General features: G+C 44.0%; 1 protein-coding gene across 1 annotated transcript; it reads left to right on the top strand.

Annotated features, from left to right (window-relative positions):
• The first annotated feature begins 1,510 nt into the window (after nucleotides 1-1,510).
• LOC108025993 (uncharacterized) lies at nucleotides 1,511-2,948 on the top strand. Its single transcript, XM_017096684.2, has 2 exons — nucleotides 1,511-1,731; nucleotides 1,794-2,948. Exons 1-2 carry the CDS (start codon nucleotides 1,557-1,559, stop codon nucleotides 2,903-2,905), a joined length of 1,287 nt encoding a protein of 428 aa, XP_016952173.1. The 5' UTR covers nucleotides 1,511-1,556; the 3' UTR covers nucleotides 2,906-2,948.
• Nucleotides 2,949-20,538: the final 17,590 nt, after the last annotated feature.

Genomic DNA, 20,538 nt, shown 5'->3' with positions numbered 1-20,538 from the left:
GAAAGGAGCGCCGAACTCGCAAAAAATATCGAACTATATCCGGGATGATCGGCGGATGATGAGGATGCCAGGACACCCGGGCGAGTGGCTGAGTATCCGCTTTCCTTTTTTTTCTGCTCTCTCTTTGCAAATTCCATGTGAGCTCATCATCATCATCAAACCCTCGGTCACTTGAGGTTTAAGCCAACATTAAAAAAGAGCCGAAAAAAACACCCAAAAACGAAGGAAATCAGTGGAATAAACGTGAGAACATCGAATGTCCTCGTACAGAAATTTGCTTGGGCCCCTCATTGTTCGCTGAAGTACACCAGAGAGATTTGCTAGTTGTGTCCTTATTGTTTGCGGGTGAGCGAATGAATGAATGAATAACACTGAATGAATGAGTGGATTAAGTTCACGAGTATCTGAGGGATATTGCCGCGTTTTTAGCTGGAAAAACGACGAGTCCCGGATGCAGTCGAGGCGTGAGAAGGAGGCGATCTCTGCGGCCTTGGCAACTAGTCTATTAGGACCAGTCACTTGTTTATGGCTTACGTAACTTGGGTGGCAGAGGATGTGAAACCGGGATGATGGTGAAAAGGATGCGCCCTGATTTCTGCGAGTTGGGTAAACACCCAGCATTCATCTCACATCCTCACATCCTGTTTACCCTTGACCGATTGCAAATGCAAATCGCACATTAGAAGCCATGTGCAACTTTCCGCCCAGCAGTCAAACATTATGCAACCAAAACCGAAGGCCGCCAGTGTCATTGATGGGCAAATGGCAGGGAAACCCATTCGGGACACGTTTTTATGGAGGTGCGAAATGACACATTTTTTTTCTTGACGGCACGGAACCTGCCGCGTCATTGAGTCCTTTTTAGAGCCCAGAGAACCTGTGCTGTGCAAGCCTTGCAATTTGTCACCTGAGGCGACATTCAAACTGCCAACGCATTCCAGCTGAGTTTTTGCTTTCGGCCTACTGGGTCCTTTCATTTGGCCACGATTTGGTAGCAACAGTTTTATGAATTGGAATCGGAATTGCAATCCCGACCGTTACGAACATTCATTCACTGCGGCACACACTCTGGGGACCTTGAATGGGGCGGCGAGTTTTAAGCAAAGGTTTCATAAAATATTTATTAAATTTCCAACGAAAATATTTGTACCGAATTCGGCAAATCATTTCCTTTTGCAAAACGGGGAGAAGTTTTCCCAGGCTTTGATAAACTGAAAATGCATTCTTTACTTATTTATGCAATGCAAAAGGTTTGCGAAGGTTTGACTCTCACGGATTTGGGGAAGCCTCAAGGGAAAGGCTTTGGATTCTGGGTAAAAATAAGAAAATTATGGAAATAAATGCCAAAGATTTTGTCAATTGTCAACAAAAGACGTTTTATTGTCAAAAATAAAAACTCCCTTTTCAATCAACTTAAAATAAAAAAGCAAATATTCTGAAAAACAAATAATTATTTATTTAACTAATTTTTGGCATCAGAGTTGCCTTTGAGTTTGGTTGTCAAGTGAAATTGACATCTGAAAATATTACAACCTTATTTCTACCAACTGGTCAACATGGACAACTCGTGGAGCTCTTTGGGCTGTCTTGCGGTGCCCCATACATCAGTGGGCTTACCAGGTTTTCCGGGAATAGATCCTAGTGAGGAGGACAGTGGTCCAGTGCCAAAAATACCTAGGATGGCCTATTACATTCAAGGCAACTCATTGCCCAGGGAAACTGGCAGTGCTGGTGAGTGGAAAAGCTGGCCAGGATTGGTATATATAAAAGAGATGCTTAAATTACTTTCACAGCTCGCTTGCAGACTCTGCAGGCGGAGGCCGTACCGTACCAGCCAGGTACAGTGGTAATTCAGCCACCCAAACGGTTGCCTCCCGAGCCGGAAAACAGTCGGCGGATGTATATTCCCGACTTGAATCAAGTCCTTACCCATCGCGATGTATTCAATTACTTCTGCAGCTTTGGCGATTTGGAGCGGGTTTGCGTGAAGAACGGCACGGATATGTTAAACTATGCCATGGTCCTGTTTTCCCGAACTGTCTCCATGGAACAGGCCATCAAGTCAAGTCCGCATATTATCAAGGGACACCGATTGAATTGCCGCAAGGCCACCGAAAAGTCAGGAAACAGATCGAGTAAGCAGGCATTCGAAGTTGTCAATAATCAAAGGATTGTATCTTCCAAGAAAAGAAAAAAATCTCCGCTTAGCCAGCTACCCAAAACTCCTGAATGGTTGCCAAAGGAAGAGGAATCTAAAAGATCTGAGTCCCAGAAGCGGAGGAATCCCCTTAAACAATCAATTCGCAGGTCGGAGCGTCTGCAGAAATTAGTGGAACCAAAGTACAAAAAAAAAGTGGCTCCCGGAAAAGCAGATAAGAACTACGTCTATGCAGTGACCACCAAATGTGGGGTCTCCCGATGGAGCTTCAAGTTATCCAAATCCTCCCAGAGTCCGGACGAGCAGAGGATATTCAAGAAAGGTCCCCCACGAGCCGCACAGATTCTAAGGAATCTTCGAGGGAACGAGGTAGCCAAGTCTTTGAAACTTTCTAAGCCGAATCCTGAAACCTTAGAGAGTGAAACTAAGCCCAATAGGCCAAAGAGTCCAGGAACTATTTCTGATTCTGTGGAAACTCCTGCCCCGCTTTCCATTGACTTTTCTTTGACTGGCCTACTGATTCGTACTCCCTTGGTCACCCCGCCGAAAAAAGTTATTCCAGAATTTTCGAAGCCAGATCTCCGCTCAAAGATCCTGTCCACTTTGGGTCAGAACTACGTCCATCACTGCTACACAAATGTAGAGGCTTACCAAAAAACCAAGTGTTATGTAGATATGCCGCCAGAAGAGTTGATACGGCGACCCAGTGTCAAGGAGTATGTGGATCAGATGTACGCAGGACAATAATAATGATGCAATTAAATATTTTAATAAAGGTAGTATATCCCTAGTACAATCTTCTAATTATAATTTTGTCGTGGGAAAAGTATTCTCTTTCAAGATCTATATTTTCAAACTATCCACAAAGAGTGATACACATTTCTTGAGAACTGAAATGTTTATTAATAACAAGGGTTTGACTCTCGATCAAATGGGGGAGCCCCAGAGGATGTCCTTTGGTTCCTGGAAAATATCAAAGGAGTGGCTTGAATGAAACGTGAAAATATTATAAAGTTAATTCCACTTTCCGATTGCATTGGTGCCCTCGAAACCTGAAGGCACTCCAATTGCAGCAACCTGTCAACATAATTAATCCCCTGGATCAGCTGATGGCGGCACTGCCTCTCCTTGAATGATCCACAAAATATGAACAATTCATAAAATACATAAGGGAACGCTATAAAGGAGAAAAAATAGTGGGCCTTGATTTCTTTTTAGCCTCTGTTTTGCCCGACATTCCCAAGGATGTGCCTCCAAGAACCCGCTTGTTTTTGTTGCTGCTGGCCGTGTTAATTGTCCAACATTGTGATCGTGGACGGGAACGTGAACAGGTCGGGTGCCATTAACAATCTTAACAACGATCCAGAGCCACAGCCACAGCCACAGCGATCCCACGGCCTGTCGCCTTGTTTCTCGAGCGGTTTTTTATGCCATTTACAGAGAAATCTTGCAACAAATCGGGAGGAGCTCCTTTTTCCAAAGTAAATATGAGTATAAGTATGAGTGTGCTCGGGCTAGGGCGAGGGCGACCTTTATTCGTTTGATGTTAAAAAATTGTTCTACCTTTTTGCCCCCTTTTTGGCTGGCCATCTCTGTGAACCTGTGACGACGCAATTCTTTGCCATTATCAGCTGCATCCTTACAGGTCCTGCACTAGTTCCATGTTCCCTGTTCCCCTTCCCTCTTCCCGATTCAATTTGGCTTTTATTGGGATCTCGGGCATCCCGATCCGAGGCGATCCTAATTGCGGTGGCAATAGCTCGGCGGTTAATCACTCTGTACCTGCGGCTTAGACAGTCAAACCCGGCAGTCAGTCATCGCGGCGGAGGCGGAGGCGGAGATACTCGTATATATGGTCCTGCAAATGGATCGACCTCGATTTTCACCAGCCAAATTGCGGCTTTGTGTACGATATACCTTTACCCATTTGCCGGTCGGTGGATACATTTGGGCCGGATCGTTATCTGGTTCTCTTTGTGCTTTCAAGGTTTATGGGCTAGCTCACATATTTCCTGTGAGAACAAATCCCAGGCTTGATGACCCCCGTAAACCCAAGGAACATCCCGACTAACAGCAATTCCACTAAGTATTCCCCTTTCCAATTTTTTTTTTTTGGGGGCAATCTCGCATTGCTCGAAGCCTGGAAAATCTACATAATGACAGGGCCATACCGAAAAACTAGTTCAGATCGCAAATTACGAACCGGTAAGGGATGAGTACATGGGATGGGATGGTATAACGTTGCAGTTCCCATTCAGGACATCCAGGACATCGAACGCAACGGGAGACGCGGCCGCCGAGGTTCGGCAAAGGTCATGTCAGGACTTTGCATAAAATATTTGAAAATGTTTTCATTATGGTAAGTAGACACCCAACACACACGAGCGATTCCCACCGAAAGGGGTGTCCTTTCCCAGCCCATCCTTGTGCCCAGGAGCCTGGCATATATTGGTGATAAATTAGTTTAATGTTGGAAACACCAAACTCCTTACTTAAACGCAAGGAAAGAAAAGACACTCGACCGCAGCTGAGGCGGCAAAGCTTGGTAAGAAAAATCACCTTCGAAGTTTTTGGCGGCATTTTTCCGACATGTACGTGTCCACCGAAATGAACTCGAGTCTCCCGGCAACTAATGAACTGCGCAAACAAAGCGAGGTACTCTTTGAGGGAAAAACTACACGAAAATCACGTCCTGGGAAATTTTCACATCGCTGATTTTAAATGGAAAAAAACTACACTAGCTGGACATTGCCGGACAAACGGGCGATCAGGACATGGCACAATTGCAGGTCACAGGACAATTGTTGCACTCACGCACGTGCAATGTGTGTCGCAGGACCTCTTTATCTCTGAATTCCAAAGTCGAGTGCGCAGAGCCACGCCCATTGTCTATATGCCATTCGAGTATATAGAGCGTTTTCTGAATGAAGCGAAGTTACGAGTTACTTTGAATAGCGGCCTCAGTGGCAAGTGGATCAGATCCTGCGACAATGGGCTTTGTGCCCTTTGTGCGCCGCCTGTTGGGGGTGTGCGGTGTTGTTGCAATTTTAGTGTAATTTTATTGTTATTAATTGTATGAAATGGGTTTTTAAATGGCCTTTGTCTGCGGCAAATGAATGGCCAATGGAATAGAAAAAACGTGTCATGTTAAAGGCATGTAATATCATAGGTTTTTTCGGCGGGACAAATAAATCTAGCGATTGTGAGAAGGTTTTCATTTGTTTCGAATAGAAGAGGCATACAAATCCTAACAACAATTTGATGTAGTTAGAAAACAAAAAGCGAAGTGAAAAAACTATTCTTCAAAGTCATAAAAATTACGCACCAAGGACATTATTATTTTAGAAAATAGTATTACCTATAAACTCAAGGATATTGCAGCTAAGGACTTATTATAAAAGAAAACATAATAACTAGTAATATGATCATGTTGAGAGTACCCCAAGAACACTTGGGTCAATCCACTGAAAAGACAGTAGAAACTAACAAAAAGTACTCAGCTCTAAGGACTTCTCTCGAGAAACCAGCAGTAGCCCTTAGAAATATGACCAGAAGTGTTTTAAACTGAAGTATTCTAAGGTCAAGCCTCAAGGAAACCACAAGATACCAAGGATTCAAGAAGCACTTTCAAGTCGCCTCTCGAATTAAACAGAAGTCACTTCCCATAAAGGATTCTTTGAGGCAATTCCTCCTTTCAGAAATACCCCCTTGGATGTTATTCTCTGCCGATATAGATTCTGCCTTCTAAGCCGATTTCCGCACAGCTTCCCATCGGGCTGCTGTTTGTTTAACACCTACTTCAGGGATCGCGCATAACCAGAACGATGATTTTTTACGGCAGGCACTTAAAAAAAACGGATCGAAACAAAAACCGATGTCGAGGAACCTGTTACAATGCCTTACATAATGGGAGAAACCCGTGCAGAGCGCGGCAGGTAACTCTTCGGGGAGTTTTTGGCCTCGCTTCGAGAGGCTTGTAATTCATATTTTCAAACAATTTCTCTACGCAATTTTAACACTTTTGTCCAGCATAATTTCTAGGTTTCGGATCCAACCGACCGAGCACTCATCCTTTGTCCGCGATGCTAAAGTATAATACAAACCCTCGGGTGCTTGAAAGCCAGGCGGGGGCTCGAATGGTTTTTGAAGAGGCCGCGACTGCGCTTCTCACTGTGTCACCCAAATGCGTTCCAGGAACACTGTATCTTTGAGATAGAGCAGCGGCCATTCAATAAATGATTCTGGTCAATGGCAGGGAGTGGCCAGGAAATCCCATTCAGAGATGACCTGAGAGCGATAAAACCCAACTATTCCGGAATGCGGTTGAGCCTGCCGCCTCGAGTAATATTTATGGATTCATTTGGTTATTTCTCAGAAAAGGACTGGGTACTTCAAGGGTTTTTTCATATAGCTAACGGTTTGGATACGCAAAATAACTGGGAACGTACAAACGCAGCTGTGAGATATAGTAAAAAATATATGAAGTACGTAATCGAATATTAAAATACCCACAAATATTTTTGAGGACATAATATAAAAATTTTTGTAAAATCTTTTTTTGCCCTTAATATCCTACTAAACTTTACCTTAAATATTGTGTTTTTAATTTTTACAAACATTTTTAAATGAAATCCTATAAAATTGTTCAATTTTTGAGTAACCTATTAAAAAGTGTATTCAATGGCTTGAGGAGCGGATCAATTGAATCAGACTGCCAACTATATATAACACATAATTCGCTTCATTCACAAACCAAAGCACGCGCCAGACTTAGTAAATATTGAAAAGAAAATCAAATAAAATAAAATAAAATATGCACAAACATATGTGTGGGCATATATGCATGGTATACGCGATAAGTCTGCATAAATTGCCGCCTGGAAGCGAATCGGTGGACTAAAGCCCAGGGGGAAATTGGAGGAGACCAGCAATTCCAGTGGGAGCACGTCGCAGTCGTTTCCGCAGTGAGATACAATATGATTTGCAGATACACACATGTGTGGTTTTATCTCGCCATTATTTGCACACTTTCGTCTTGGTCGTATATCATCTGGTCTTATGACTGTATCTTTTGGCAGCCGCCTGAAGGTCAGCGCATCAAAAGAGGCGACACTTCGCTTTGGGACCCCATTGATAAGGAGCGGCAAGTAACGGAACGGCAGTTATAAAGCAATCAAAAGTCCGTTTCTTCCATTCATAAAAACTGCGTTTATCAGCGGCGAACATATGCGGGCTGAGCGGAAAGTGTGGTGGGGTTCAAAATCGGGGGGCGTATTCCTCAGTCGATATCTCGGTGACGTCACTCGAGTGCAGCTGGCGCTAATTCATTTTTTTCGCTGTATTTGCTGCACTCGCTCCGGTTTCCGTTTCTGCGCAACCCGCAGACTCAGATTTCCTCTGGATTTTACACTGAAAACAAGATCAGCAATTCCAGATTCATTTTATACATAGTTACTTTAAGATGTGCATATATTTGTTTACATTTCACATATAAATAATATATTTTCAATAAAATATAATCTCCTTTTTCATGAGTCCTAATGCACTTGCGAATTTCTTTCAGTGCATGCCCCTTTTTAGCAACCACCTCCCACACTTCTCTGACCACTAGTGGTTTTATTATTATTTACAGCAAACAGATAAGTGACATTTATCGACTTTTTACGCGCTTTTAACTAAGTTCAAATATGTTTGCACACTTCTGTCGGCCAGCTCGTATCTTGCGACCAAATGTATCTGTGTATCTGCACTGCATCTGTGTCGTATCTGCGTATCTGATATTTGCTTATCGAACAAACAGCTCTTGGCAGTCAGCCGGGGTTTTATCACCAGCCCGAAAACGAAGGAAATAACGCGGATTTCTTGGGACACTCTCTCATTGTCTGGATTTTGTTGCTGCCCTCTAACTGATACCCTTACTTTTTATCAGCGAGATGCCCTATCGACCCGGCTCTCAAGACCCCGAGTCCAGGGCCCAGCTCCTCCATGCCACGCTTATCGAACGGCCTGTTCGGATCACTTATCTTTGAGCAAACTTTCAAATGTTTGCACAGACTTAGCAACATTGTTGCCACATCCGTGTTCAAATCGAAATTCCTTCCTTCGCCGCGTTTCATTCATGCAATCTCAATCTCCGCCGTATCTGAACCTTTGTGCTAAGTATATATCGCAGTTATTTGATCGGGATTTCATTGATTTACGATACCTTGCGACCTTTTCCACCGGAAGAGTCGGTGTTAATGGCCATAAAATGTCGCTAGGATCATAAATAATACTTAATTCCAGTCCAACAGGTTATATTTGAAGGTTATAACATGTGCATGGTGCAATCTTCAGTAAAAAAATACACAGAGCTAAAATTTTATTAGTACTATTTTTATTTCTTAGGGTCCAGTTTGGTAAGGCCAACTTGGCTTGGGAAAACTAACTAGAATACCCAGAGTGGTTAGGACAGTAAGCGTTAACTTCATTTTGGCGAATGACAACTTCACATTAATCATGTGTTTCATATAGCAAATTATAGCTTGCTTAAGTGGAACAATAGAATAGAATGGTTAAAGTGGTCTTTCGAATTGATTAAAGAGTGCATTAAATCATTAAAAGTCTTTTCAATGGAGTTGTGGCTATTTAATACTCTTGATTGCAGATAAACTTGGTCAAATGATGCCTATTGTAATATATTGTAATGCACCTATTGTATATAAAAATGGCATTTTAAAAGGTCACATCGAGAATCTCATCTTTCTGCTCTCTCCAAAATTGACACCTTACTCGGGGCCGTGAGAAAGTGCCTTTAAGGAATATATATTGTCTTTGCGTCATCGTGCCCACATTGGCCCTAACAGAATTGACTCCCACGCACGCCAAATGCATCTGCCCTCGGTGCAGGATACTTTGGAATAGCCCAGTGCATACTCCTTCACTTTTGTCCAGTGAAAATACTAGGTGCACGCCCGACCTTTCTTTCCTTTCCCAGACTCAAGTGGCCCGCGCACAAATTAGACTGTCTGTGATTGTCTTTCCCAGCGCTGACCACTTGAGACCCAGGATCGTCGGAGGCACCGAACACCGAGGATGCCGGTCGCATGGTAAACGCGTACTACACTTTCTTTGTGGCCAGTGGGAAGAAAATAGTACAAGACAAAAAATTTGGACACATTTGTCTAAGAAAACACGAACGAAGCAACGGACCCGGGCACTGGCGACACTTGAGGCGCACAGAAAATGTGCCTTGTTTTTTGTTTTTGTCTCAATGCCCATTCCCACGATACTCTCTTTCGGGCCAGCTATCTGGGCACAATGCCTGCAATTTCAACTGCAGTTGCAAGTGCAGAAACCAGAAACTGGAGATCTTTCGCAGTCCGAGGAACATAACTCATGCTCTTCACCATCCGATCCGATACGATCCGGGAAGAGTCGAGCCGAGACGTGTACACTTGATATCCTGGCGTGTTTATTCTACACTACTCTTTCTTCTGTCCCCGTCGCAGTTTGCTGTCTATTTTATTATTATTATTACTTGGGCCCCGGCCCTTTCTTTTCTTTCGGGCTGACTTTGGGAACTATCTGGCCAGTGACAGCAACGTTTATGGGCTGGGTCAGCAGGTCATTTATCTTGTTGTCCACTCTGCGACTGCGCAATTTGCTCTCGTATTGCCGGTGGATTTTGGGTCTTTCTAAGCATTCTCAGCATTTGGGATTCGCACGTGCATTGATCTCGATTTGAAGCCGGGGAGATTTATGGGCCAGCCTTAAATGCGAATGCCATGAAATGATTCGTAGAATCGATAATTGCTCATGCATTTTTAATGAACTTCGAGGAAGATCGGGAGAAGTCAAGTGGGTGAACAAAGGATTACTTACTTAATTTCTTTAAATAATATTTATAATATTTATAGCTCTCAAATGTTTTATTTTACGTGTTTTTACTTCAAATCTTTTAAAAGTTTTTAAATTCAAAGCCGAAAATGGGGTTTGAGTCAATGTGCAAAACCTATTGCATACTTTTGAGGGCCCACTGATTTGTGCGAAGCGATTGCGAAATTGAACTTCAAACAAGTTAAGTTATTCAAGCAGATGAACCCCCAATTCTATTTCCGTCAACTCCATGCGAACCCCCCATTCTTCAGCTCTATACTTCCCTTACAATCGCCGCTTTCCGAGAATTTCATCTACAATAAACTCCTACTTCCTCTTTATGGAAATGCTACGTACAAACACTCCCCCGCCAAATCTCGCTTCTGATGGTCGTGATCTGCCCCGTATGTTGAGCATACTATACCCCAAAACCCCGCTCGTCTAACCCATCCGAGCCACCCCAACTCTTTTTGGCAGAACATAAACCAAGCCGAGACTTCCTCATTTCCGCTCGCCGCTGTTGTTCATGTGGGGTTAAAAATATATTTTCAATTTTGCCAGAACATTAATCATAAGTGTCTTGCTTGTCGTCGTCTGGCCCCCAAGAAAATATTGAGGCTGCCAGCAGTGGAGCCAAAACTCGAAGCCTGAAAGGGGTTCCAAGGGGTATGCCATCTAATCTTTCAGATATTTTTGGGCACTAATAGTGAGCCAACCTCCCCCCACTCGGTTGTTTCCTCCTCTATCTCGCTATTCCCTTTGCTCTGTCTGGTTTTCAATTATTTGAGTTTTATTGCCTTGACTTTGGGTCTAAAAAGTTGACACTCTATGCTGAGTGCACAGAGAGAAATATCATATATACAATATAATATTATCATAAAAAAGTGCCAAAGAAAGTTATACAGATCTTGATGGTTTCTAGCAGTGGTTCTAGAACTTTCTTTCGAGATCCCTTGGACATCCATAAGATTGTTTTTGATACCCAAAGTATTATGATTGTTTTTCTCTGTAGTTATGTAGGGGGTTGTGGGGAGGGGATCTCCGAATCTCTATCTCTCCTCGTCGCCGTCTAAGTGTGTGTGTGTTTGCCACACCGACAGCAAAAATACGTTATTCCCGTTTATGTTGGCTGAGTCTCGTTCCGAGTCGGATTCTCCTTCTCCAGGTCTGGAGGTCTTGAGGTCTGGAGATGGGGCATGAACACATGCGGAGGCACAGAGAGAGCTCAATGTTGCGCGTTGAGACTCACGTTCTCCGTTTCTCTGTCTCGCTCTCTCTCTCAGTCTCTCCGAGGGAGACTCTTTCTCGCGAGGGGAGTTTCAGTGGCAAGGCCAGGGGAATGGAAATGGGAATGGAAATGGGAGTGGGAATGTGCCCATATCGCATTTTATCAAACATAAACACACACTCACAAACACGCGCCCGGTCGCTCTCCCTCTTCTCCGATTCTCTCAATCTCCCTTTCTCTGTCGCCGCGCGGCAGATTTTTGTAACGGACAAATTCTTTTTTTTATGCACTTTGGCGAACAGAGAATAAAGTGAACTATAGATAGGGTAGCTTAGAAGACCGAAGCTCTCAAGACCCCTTACTAAAAACTAGGATTGTAATAGATTAGACCAAAAAACAAGTACCAATACATACGCCCATGCTTTGGTCCTGTATGATATTTTATAAGTCTGAAGTATCATATTAAACTTGATCCCATTCTTCGGTAACCCTTCTTCAGGGTATGACAATTAAGAATTTGTTGATTCCCCCCTTTTATTCAAATGTTTGCATAGCGTTTCGCTCATTGAGCGGGTGTCTTGTTTTTATGGGACCTCGTTTCTGTGTTGACTGCCAGAGTTTATGGTTCAAGGCGTGGGTTAACTGATGGGACGGGTCCCAAAATGATCGGCAATGGTAACCGCTCGGTGGTCCTACGAAACGGAGGTGGAGCCGCTTCCCAGGGCAATAATTCTGCAATTGTAACACCTCGAGGGGAGAGGACAATGGCGAATGGAAACAGCGTTATTAGGGTCTATTTGTGCTGGGAACATCCTCGTAGATCCATGCCCCCAACCCCACAGCCATGGTAACCTGTCCTGACCAGCCCAGTACTTTGTCATTGACTCGACATTGGCATTGTTTGGCGAGCGTGAGATCAGCACACGGCAGGTACGATCCTTGATTCCCAAATCCCGAATCCCTGCCCGATTTCTTCGCCCACTCGCCACGCTCGTGCAGCTGGAAAAATGATGGTGCAATCCGACGTCGATTTCCAATTCCCATCATCATCATTATCGTCCTCATGGACGGCAGCACTTGATGATTTGCTGGGCCTTTGTTGAGTCCAAAAAATCAGGACAAAGGCCGCAGAAACCAGCAAAGCAGCAACAAGTTAGAGCATTAGGGCTACCCACACAGCCCTAAAAAAAAATATAGTAAACCAAAGCCAGTGATAACAACAAAAGTCAAACAGGTTTAGCTACACTTCAGGACAAGTCGGCCGAGATCTCGAGACCCCGAGATCCCGAGACCCCTACTACGTTCCAATTTTCCCATAACCTTGTCGCCAACAACACTTCCCAACGGCCAGGGGTTTATGTGTTACCAACAGCTGATTGAACAGAAATTTTCCCAGCCATCCCCGGCTCAGCTGATGTGTCCCCTGTCCTGTCCCCACAAGGAGTTCCCGACCCCGATCCCGTCTCAAGATCCTGCTCAACGCACACTGGCAAACACTTGTTGTTTGTCTAACAGGACAACAACAATCTGAATCCGAAGAACACACAGGACACCACAGGACGGCGGCGACAGGAACACAAAAATGTCAAACTGTCCGTCCAACAAGGGATATCTCTAACTAGCCGTAAAAAAAGTATCTTTTTGCCGTTGTTGCACTTTATTTGGAGTGTCAACGGCTAAGCGAAGTGCACAACAGGATACTCGTATTTGTCCAGGATCCCTTTGCCCAGCCAGTCCTGGTCCTAGCTGTATTAATTGACCCAACGCATTGGCAATGATGAGAAAATTGTTTTCGCCTCAAGTGTCCAATGGATTCAAGTGCTGCGCCTAGATTTGTCCTGGCGATAGCAGCTCGAATCCCTAAGTCGGGATCACTTTCCCTGCATCCCGAGTATCGTATGTCAGGCCCACTATCTCTCCGTCCATTTAACTGTCACCGGAGGTCCGCAAAATCCGGGGACCTCTTTGCGGTTCGAATCTGGGAAATTCTACGAAAAACCAGGATTGCGTAAGAACGGTTAGTCACAGGTGCCGCGCCCACCGAAAATCTCGAGGGTTTCCCGCTAAAGCAAACACTTGAGGGGCAAACACGAAGTTCGCAACCTGCGCCTAACTGTCCCCGGTTCCGCCCCTTTTCTCGTTTTAAGTATGCGAGATCCTCTTCCCTCCAAGTGCCCGGCCTTATGTCGATTATGTAAGGCCAGAGCTGACCGAAAACCATTCGCAGCCTCTTCAAGCGTATTGGATTACAAGTAAATGTCACTTCGGTTCTACTTCTGCTCTCTGGGGTTTTTGCGGTCAATCGAACTTTGCTTAACGGCTATGCGAGGTCTCCGGTTCGTCACAGTTCTCGACTGAACCGCAGGATGTGGTCATGTCTGTCGTGTATTTTTATTTGCTTAGGACAACCCAAGGTTGGGGTACTAAGGGCTAGAGCTGGAGATCCCCTTAAGTTTGCCAAAAGTTGGCCAAGATTTCCTTCCGGTGAAAGTGAGAACAGGAAAACGGAAGGTCCCATACCTAAGGGAATCCCTCAGGAACTCGAGAATTTCCCTTTCCGCCGTTTCCTCCGTCGCATCTCATTTAACCTGCCCCACAGCAGCCCCAAAAAACCAGAGACGCCAACTTTTCGCGCCAAAAATTGAGTCACACACCACAAAAGCGATTGTGGACTGCACTTTGGCGGTCTTTCACAAACACACGCCACATAAGCAGACCCAATCACTTGGCATACCCATACCCGAACCCATACCGATACCACATACTCTTGTGCCAGCGAACCACACAGAACGATCTTGGCAAACAGCGATAACAGACATGTACTCCTCGCTGCATTCAATAAACGAGAAAGATGTCGCGATTGTGGGTGAGACGAGGAGACCAATTCGAAATCTCACTCACACCACAGAGGCCAGAGAACCTCCGAAATCGAGCCAAAGATGGAGCCAAACCCCAGCGAAATGCACAATTTGGTTCTCTAATCACGCAGAGTCTCGCATTGGCGAATTCTTTCGACAAGCCGACCAGCCAAAAAGGAAAGAATGAAAATGGGAGATGGTATTTAATCGTTACGACTATAGTATACCCATTTATTGTTGTAAAGGTTTGGAAACGCGTTTTGAAAATCCGTTGAGCGAGAAAAGAATACCATACTCATGCTATAGAAAGTTCTGGAAACATAAAAGTATGTACTATTCGAATACCTTACTCTTGAGAAAGTTATCCTTAATATCATAATAAATAAAGAATTAATAGTAAATCACAGCATTACTGATCTTGAAGATCTGTTGAAAAGGAACCTTTGGGAAGTAAGTTTGTATTTAAAAATCTATTGTACCATTATTCCCAACGCATACCTATCCTGTAAAGTTCGTAGCTTTCGCATGTCCGGATTCGAGCCGATACGATCCAATCCAATCCGATTCGCTGCGTTCCGTTCCGTTCTGATCCCAGGCGATCCTGGGGCCCTGGCCCTGCACTTTCGGCTGTTAAAAACATTTCGCCGAAAATGTGTCTGGCACGTTAAATGGTTTGGTCAGGTAAACTTGCAGTTCTAACCAGACGGTGCAACAACAAATACACGAATACACCGATCAATGGCTGGCTGCTTAGGTCTTTGATACGTCCGCGGTGTTTGCCTGCACTGTGGTGGTTTTTTGCTTGGAGCACGGTGGATCTCTCGGTGGATGTCCCATGGAATGCTGTGGCACCAGTTCTCGATATGCTTCAATAAGGAGCCACGGCACCGGCAGAGAAGTTCCTGGGAAAAAATGTTGCACAACTTCACTACCTGCGGAGGTTTTGATGACGGCTACGACGATCACGTCCAGTCCCCAAGCCGCTCACTCCGCTTAGATTCATTAAGTGAAAAGTTTAAAGGCTCAAATTTTTCGTTCATTCTTGGCAGTTGATTTTTATGACTCGACGGGCCGGGGCTTTGGCTTGAGTTTCTTGGACTTTCAGCGAGGGGGAGGCGAGAGAGACACATTAGTCCTGGAGGTTTATTACAAATTATGCGTCGCCTTCGTCTGGGCTCCGATTCTGGGATCCCTTTTTCGGGGCTGGGCCTCTATACCCTTGTCTGGGTGGATGTACTTGGAAGACTATCAATTATCTTAGTTTGTTAGATTAATCAAGGAGTTCCTAAGTCTGGAGATTTCCACTTTGTGTTGTACTAAAGAAGCTTTACTCCTATATCTTTTTATAATATATAAAACACTAGGTAGAATTTATATAAATTTTGTTTAAAGTATACAAAGTATATCCGTATAACCGATGAGAACTAAAGAAGTTATACCTAATTTGGTTAGTTTTGTTAGGTATACACACAAGTACTACTTAAAATATTATTTTAAAATTTTAAAAATTACTACAATTTTTAATAACCAAAATATAAGATATTTTTAAAAATGACCTTTTCGTATTTAAACAACTTTTGAAAGGCTAATATCTATAAGTTCTAATAAGCTTCAAATGAGGTACCCCCTCCCTTGGGGTCACCTGGGTTCACCGCTGGGATGCTGGGCAGGGTAGGCATAGGGTATTGCGAATTCATTCTGGTTTGCCCCCTTGCCGCACTTCAAACGCACAAGTATCTGAGGCTGTGGGCCGTATCCCCGGCTGTTGGTGTGCGAAAGCTCGCTATAAATGTAGACCGCACTGACTGCCTCAATGACGAGCGCCGATAAGCGACTCTCGCACACGACCATATCGACCATATACACGTCCATGCGACCGACCGTGCAGACGTTGAAAAAGGCGCAAAGTGAGAAAAAAAGATTTGAAGAAAAATATGCAACGCAACTGGTTTATCAACTTGCATTTTGGCGCCAAAATTTCTGCAAATCTCTGCGTTGCCACGCCACGCTTTGAACGCCCTTCGTGCTCACACAGATACACAGTGTAGCCCATGAGTATGAGTGTGCGGATATACCCCTTATGCATATAATTTTCGTTTTATTGGACGAAATTATTTGGGCGCCAAGATAGAGGCATTAAAAGCCACTTAAACTCACGGATCACGCACTAAAAGCGACTGGTGAGATACACAACCTACATATAGTGTGTGTGGATCCTTGGATCCTGCAGACACTTGCTAATGAAATTGTTCGACGCTAAAGCCCACACACACTTGCCGTCTATTCTCCGGAGGGGTTTCACTTCTCTTTTTGGCAGCTTCCTGTCCGATTATTTGCGGTCAGCCCGGGGAAAATTGGCAACAATGTTGAGTCCGGGGATTAGGACCTTGTACGTCATCATCTTCGGGACCTACGCTCCATTCATTTGCCATTTTCGGCAGCCGTACATCCTCCTCGGCCTTTGTGCGAAAATGTGAAAATTGAGAGCTCCTGAATAGAGAGATTTCCGCTTTGTGCACTTGCTTCCTGTGATGGGGATAGTGATTCATCGGCCAATAAAGAGATCTCCCTGCAATTAGTGGTTGACTGGTGGTCTACGAGATCGAGGATCAGTTTATTAGGTGGTCTTCGGGTCGTCGGACTTCTGTACCTGTTGTTTTGCACTGCGAAAAGCAAACAAATTAGGAGATTACCTATCGCATTGTTTTCTTATCGAGAGGTTTGAGCGGTCGGTTTTAGCGCGATTCGCGTTTATTTGAGGCTCCGATAAATAGGGCCTTATTTCGGAGGCATTGTATGTTTCATTTTCTCCTCGCCGTTTTGTTTCTTCGCCTTTGTGCCTGTGTCCATGGGTCCCGTGGGAATAATATCGGTTCGTCTGGTTGATTTTTTCTCTCCATGTTTAATATGCGACGGGCATGCCACTTTACTTCCGATCAGAATCTGGACACAGCGGAGCAGGAGGCGGCGACATATGCCAAATGAATGTGTGCAGAAATGTGCAATGGGCATAACTGCAACCATACTTGTGCGAAGAAATATTATAATGAATTGCTTAAGATTAAGCACGATAGAAGGATTCCATTGGTAAGCGATTGAGGGTCATTTATTCCAAGGCTTTTATCATGGTATATACAATGTTGATCCAGCTGACCTCCCCACAAGATCTTTAAATAACTCCAGGACAGAGTTCATCTTAAACATCCATTTGAGGCAATTACAACTCGGCCAACTAAATGCTCCCCCAAGTCAGAGTTCTCCCCTTAGTTTCAAAGAGTTGTGTGCTTGCTCCTCGGGATCATCTAAAAATATAAAAGAGCAAATCAAATGCCCCCATGGCCATCGACGCCAACACGAAGCAGACGCGAGTGAGAGGCGTGCGATACATAGAAAAGATGCAGGACAAGTTCAAGAACCACTCCCCACACACCAGCTCAGCGCTACAGATACAAAGATACAACGCGAGTCGTGCAGTTAGGTCGTTACATCCATGGGGATAGATACACGGAAAACTCGTATTTCTGCCACCAAGTGAGCCGAGAGGCTGAGGGCTGCAAAGACTGGAGGAGCCGAAAGGTCAATGCATTTAGTTAATGCATCCATGCCAGCTTATTGTGTACTGTAAGCATAATACCGGGTATACTGGATCCCTGTGGGTATCTCGCATTTGGCTGTGTGTGTTTACAATGGAGCCGCACTTAAAGCAGCCCCCTCACAAGTGGAGCTATATTAAACAAGCCCCTGGTCTCCGTACGCCCCCGCCCCCATTTTCTCTAAGGTTCAAGAAACTCCTGGCAAACACAGCCAGCTACAATAAAAAAGACGCCGGAGATTGTGGAGACTCTTGGTATTACATAGGCCCAGCATCCAACCCATGCAAACACAGAGATTAGAGTGGACCGACCAGTTGGACTAGAAGTTTTGTGGCAGGGTAGGGTTACCTTAAGCGACTTCGAAAAGTACTGGATGAAAAACATATTTCTCTTAAGAACTCTAGAGATAAAATTGTCTATTCTTAAATTCCCGTTTCTACAATTGGTAAATACAATCTTAAAGAAAAAAAAAGAAGTAACATATATAAGAAATTTATAATTTATAACTAACATAAATACAAGCTTTAAAAAAATCCCCTTGAAGCCAAATCGTAAAATGTATTCCCAAGATAGCATTTATTTCGTAACGGACAAATATAATAAGAGAGCAGCTCCACAGATGAAGATCAGCCCCCACACAGATACCGCTCAGCTGCGCGCCAAAGTTTGTTGTCAACACAAATAAACATCATCATTACCATGCTCATCGATATCTGGAGCCAAAAAATAAACCCTAAAACAAAAGCAAATAAATAAAACCAACCGAAAAACGAGCGCTTAGGATATTCCCACGCAAATTGAAGCCTCCGCCCTCGGCTTAAGATTTTTGCTACAGTAAGAATTAGAGAATACACGCGAGAAGCGATATATGAAATGGAATAGAAACGAAAATGAACAGGCGGGCCTGGACCCAAGATCAGCCAAGATCTATAAACGCCGATTGGCAAATATTTAATACGCTGCGTAAACTTTAAACAACTTGACAATTTCACACTCGCCTGCGAAGCGAAACAACTGGCAGGCCGTCGTCTCTCCTCGCTGCTGGCGTTGTTTTATGATCTTCAAATATGCATGTCTCCATGCCCTGCCCACCATACTACACCATATAGCCACCATGCCATCCCAAGCGATCCCATCTCCCTCGTCGACTTGTTGGCTTTGTTGAGCCCTTGGACTGTCTGCCAGTCCGTCCGAAGGTCCGGCCGTCCGCCTGAATATCTGGATTCCCTGCCCACCACCACTCTGCGGATTTTGTATGTTCTACAACAAAGTAACAGGCAGCGACAGCAGCTCCGCCAACAACAATAACCACAAAAGCAAATATATAACAAGACGGTTATGCAAAAAACATAAAATAAATATATAACCGCCGCCTCGAGCCTTTGAATACCCTTGATAAGGCATTGAAGACATTTTTAAGTCATACTGGAATATTATAATCAAATTCATTATAAATCCCAACATTTAAAAAATCAGGTTATTTAATTTAAGTCAAGTAGTTAGATAAATCCTATACAATGTTGCATTTGTTATATAATTTAACTTGAGACCCTTAAAGGGTATATAAGTACCTATAACTTATAGATGTCTATTATAACACTATTTATATTTCAAAGAGAACTGCTTATTTATTTTAAAAAGCGCCTCATAAGTAAGGGTGTTGTTATCTTCAAGATACAATTTAAAATGATAGTATCTAAATGTGTTTCTTTGATATTTTTCAAGCTACTACTACTAACTACTTATTTATTTTAAAAAGCGCCCCATAAGTAAGGCTGTTGTTATCTTCAAGATACAATTAATAATATTTAGTGATATTATCTAAATGTATTTCTTAGATATTTGTTAAACTCCTCTTAAACCGATAGTACCCTCTTCCAGGGTATGCTAAGTGCACCCATCTCTGTATGCATTGACTGCTCCATAATGGACCAATCGCTTTGCCAAAGTTCAGCTTCAGCTTCAGCTTTTTTGTGCCAGATATATTTTCATAATTTTTTGCATATTCCAAATAACTTTGGCACAATATGACAGACGGCGCTCGGCGTTTCCGTTTGTCAGCTGGATTGTGGATTCCGGGCGCTGGGCTCTGGTGTCTGGGGTTCGCGGAGATTCGAGTACTGGGATGCTGGGGAGCGGGCTGTCGCTGCTTGGGGTACAAAATTCCGGGCCAGGCAAGCATTCGCAGAAAATGTGGAAACAAACAATTGTTTTAACTGGAAGAAGGCGTGCAAAATGCGTCAAATGCTCTTCACACTTGGCCTAGGCGCTAGTATCTGGGTCCTCCGGCCCGGGCCCTTCTGCTCCGCAGATTTCCCCAGTCATGCCCACACTCTTCGCACTTCTCGCCGCGAGTTCGGGTTCAAGTTCTGTGTTTTCAGTTTCATTCATGTTTCTGTTTATTTTTGCAAGGCGTGAAGTTAGTGCCCAGCGAACCCGGGATGCTTGGGTGGCCACACGGAATGTGTGTTCAGATAAATCGGGTGTTAGTCACTCCGCATAACGGGAAACTGTTCTCTCGTATCAGCAAAGAATTTTCTAGGCAAACTTGGCCGGAAACGCGAAAAACAATAAACCTTATCAAATGGTAAGTGACTAAGATTCAGAACCCACTACTCTATAGTTACATTTCCAACATCAGCTCTTAATAGATTTCTTAGTCTTCGTAATAAACCAATTAACACTTCCCGCCGAGACCAAAGGTCCACTCTCACGAGATCTTTTTCATACGATCTTAACTCTCATTTTTCGCAATGCCATTGCCAGTGCACTTTGTAGCTGCAACTGCATCCCACACGTTCCATGCAGTCCATCCATCTGTGTCGCTGAGTACACTCCAGAGTC

The sequence above is a fragment of the Drosophila biarmipes genome, chromosome 3R (assembly GCF_025231255.1).
Source record: "Drosophila biarmipes strain raj3 chromosome 3R, RU_DBia_V1.1, whole genome shotgun sequence".
Taxonomy (NCBI): Eukaryota; Metazoa; Arthropoda; class Insecta; order Diptera; family Drosophilidae; genus Drosophila; species Drosophila biarmipes.
Note: the sequence above shows the minus strand (reverse complement) of the source record. Positions and strands in the feature narration are given on the sequence as shown.

Coding starts and splice junctions, on each gene's coding strand:
- LOC108025993 (XM_017096684.2), top strand. CDS start 1,557: ATGGACAACTCGTGGAGCTCTTTGGGCTGTCTTGCGGTGCCCCATACA. Junction 1,732..1,793: donor CAGGGAAACTGGCAGTGCTG/GTGAGTGGAAAA, acceptor TTACTTTCACAG/CTCGCTTGCAGACTCTGCAG.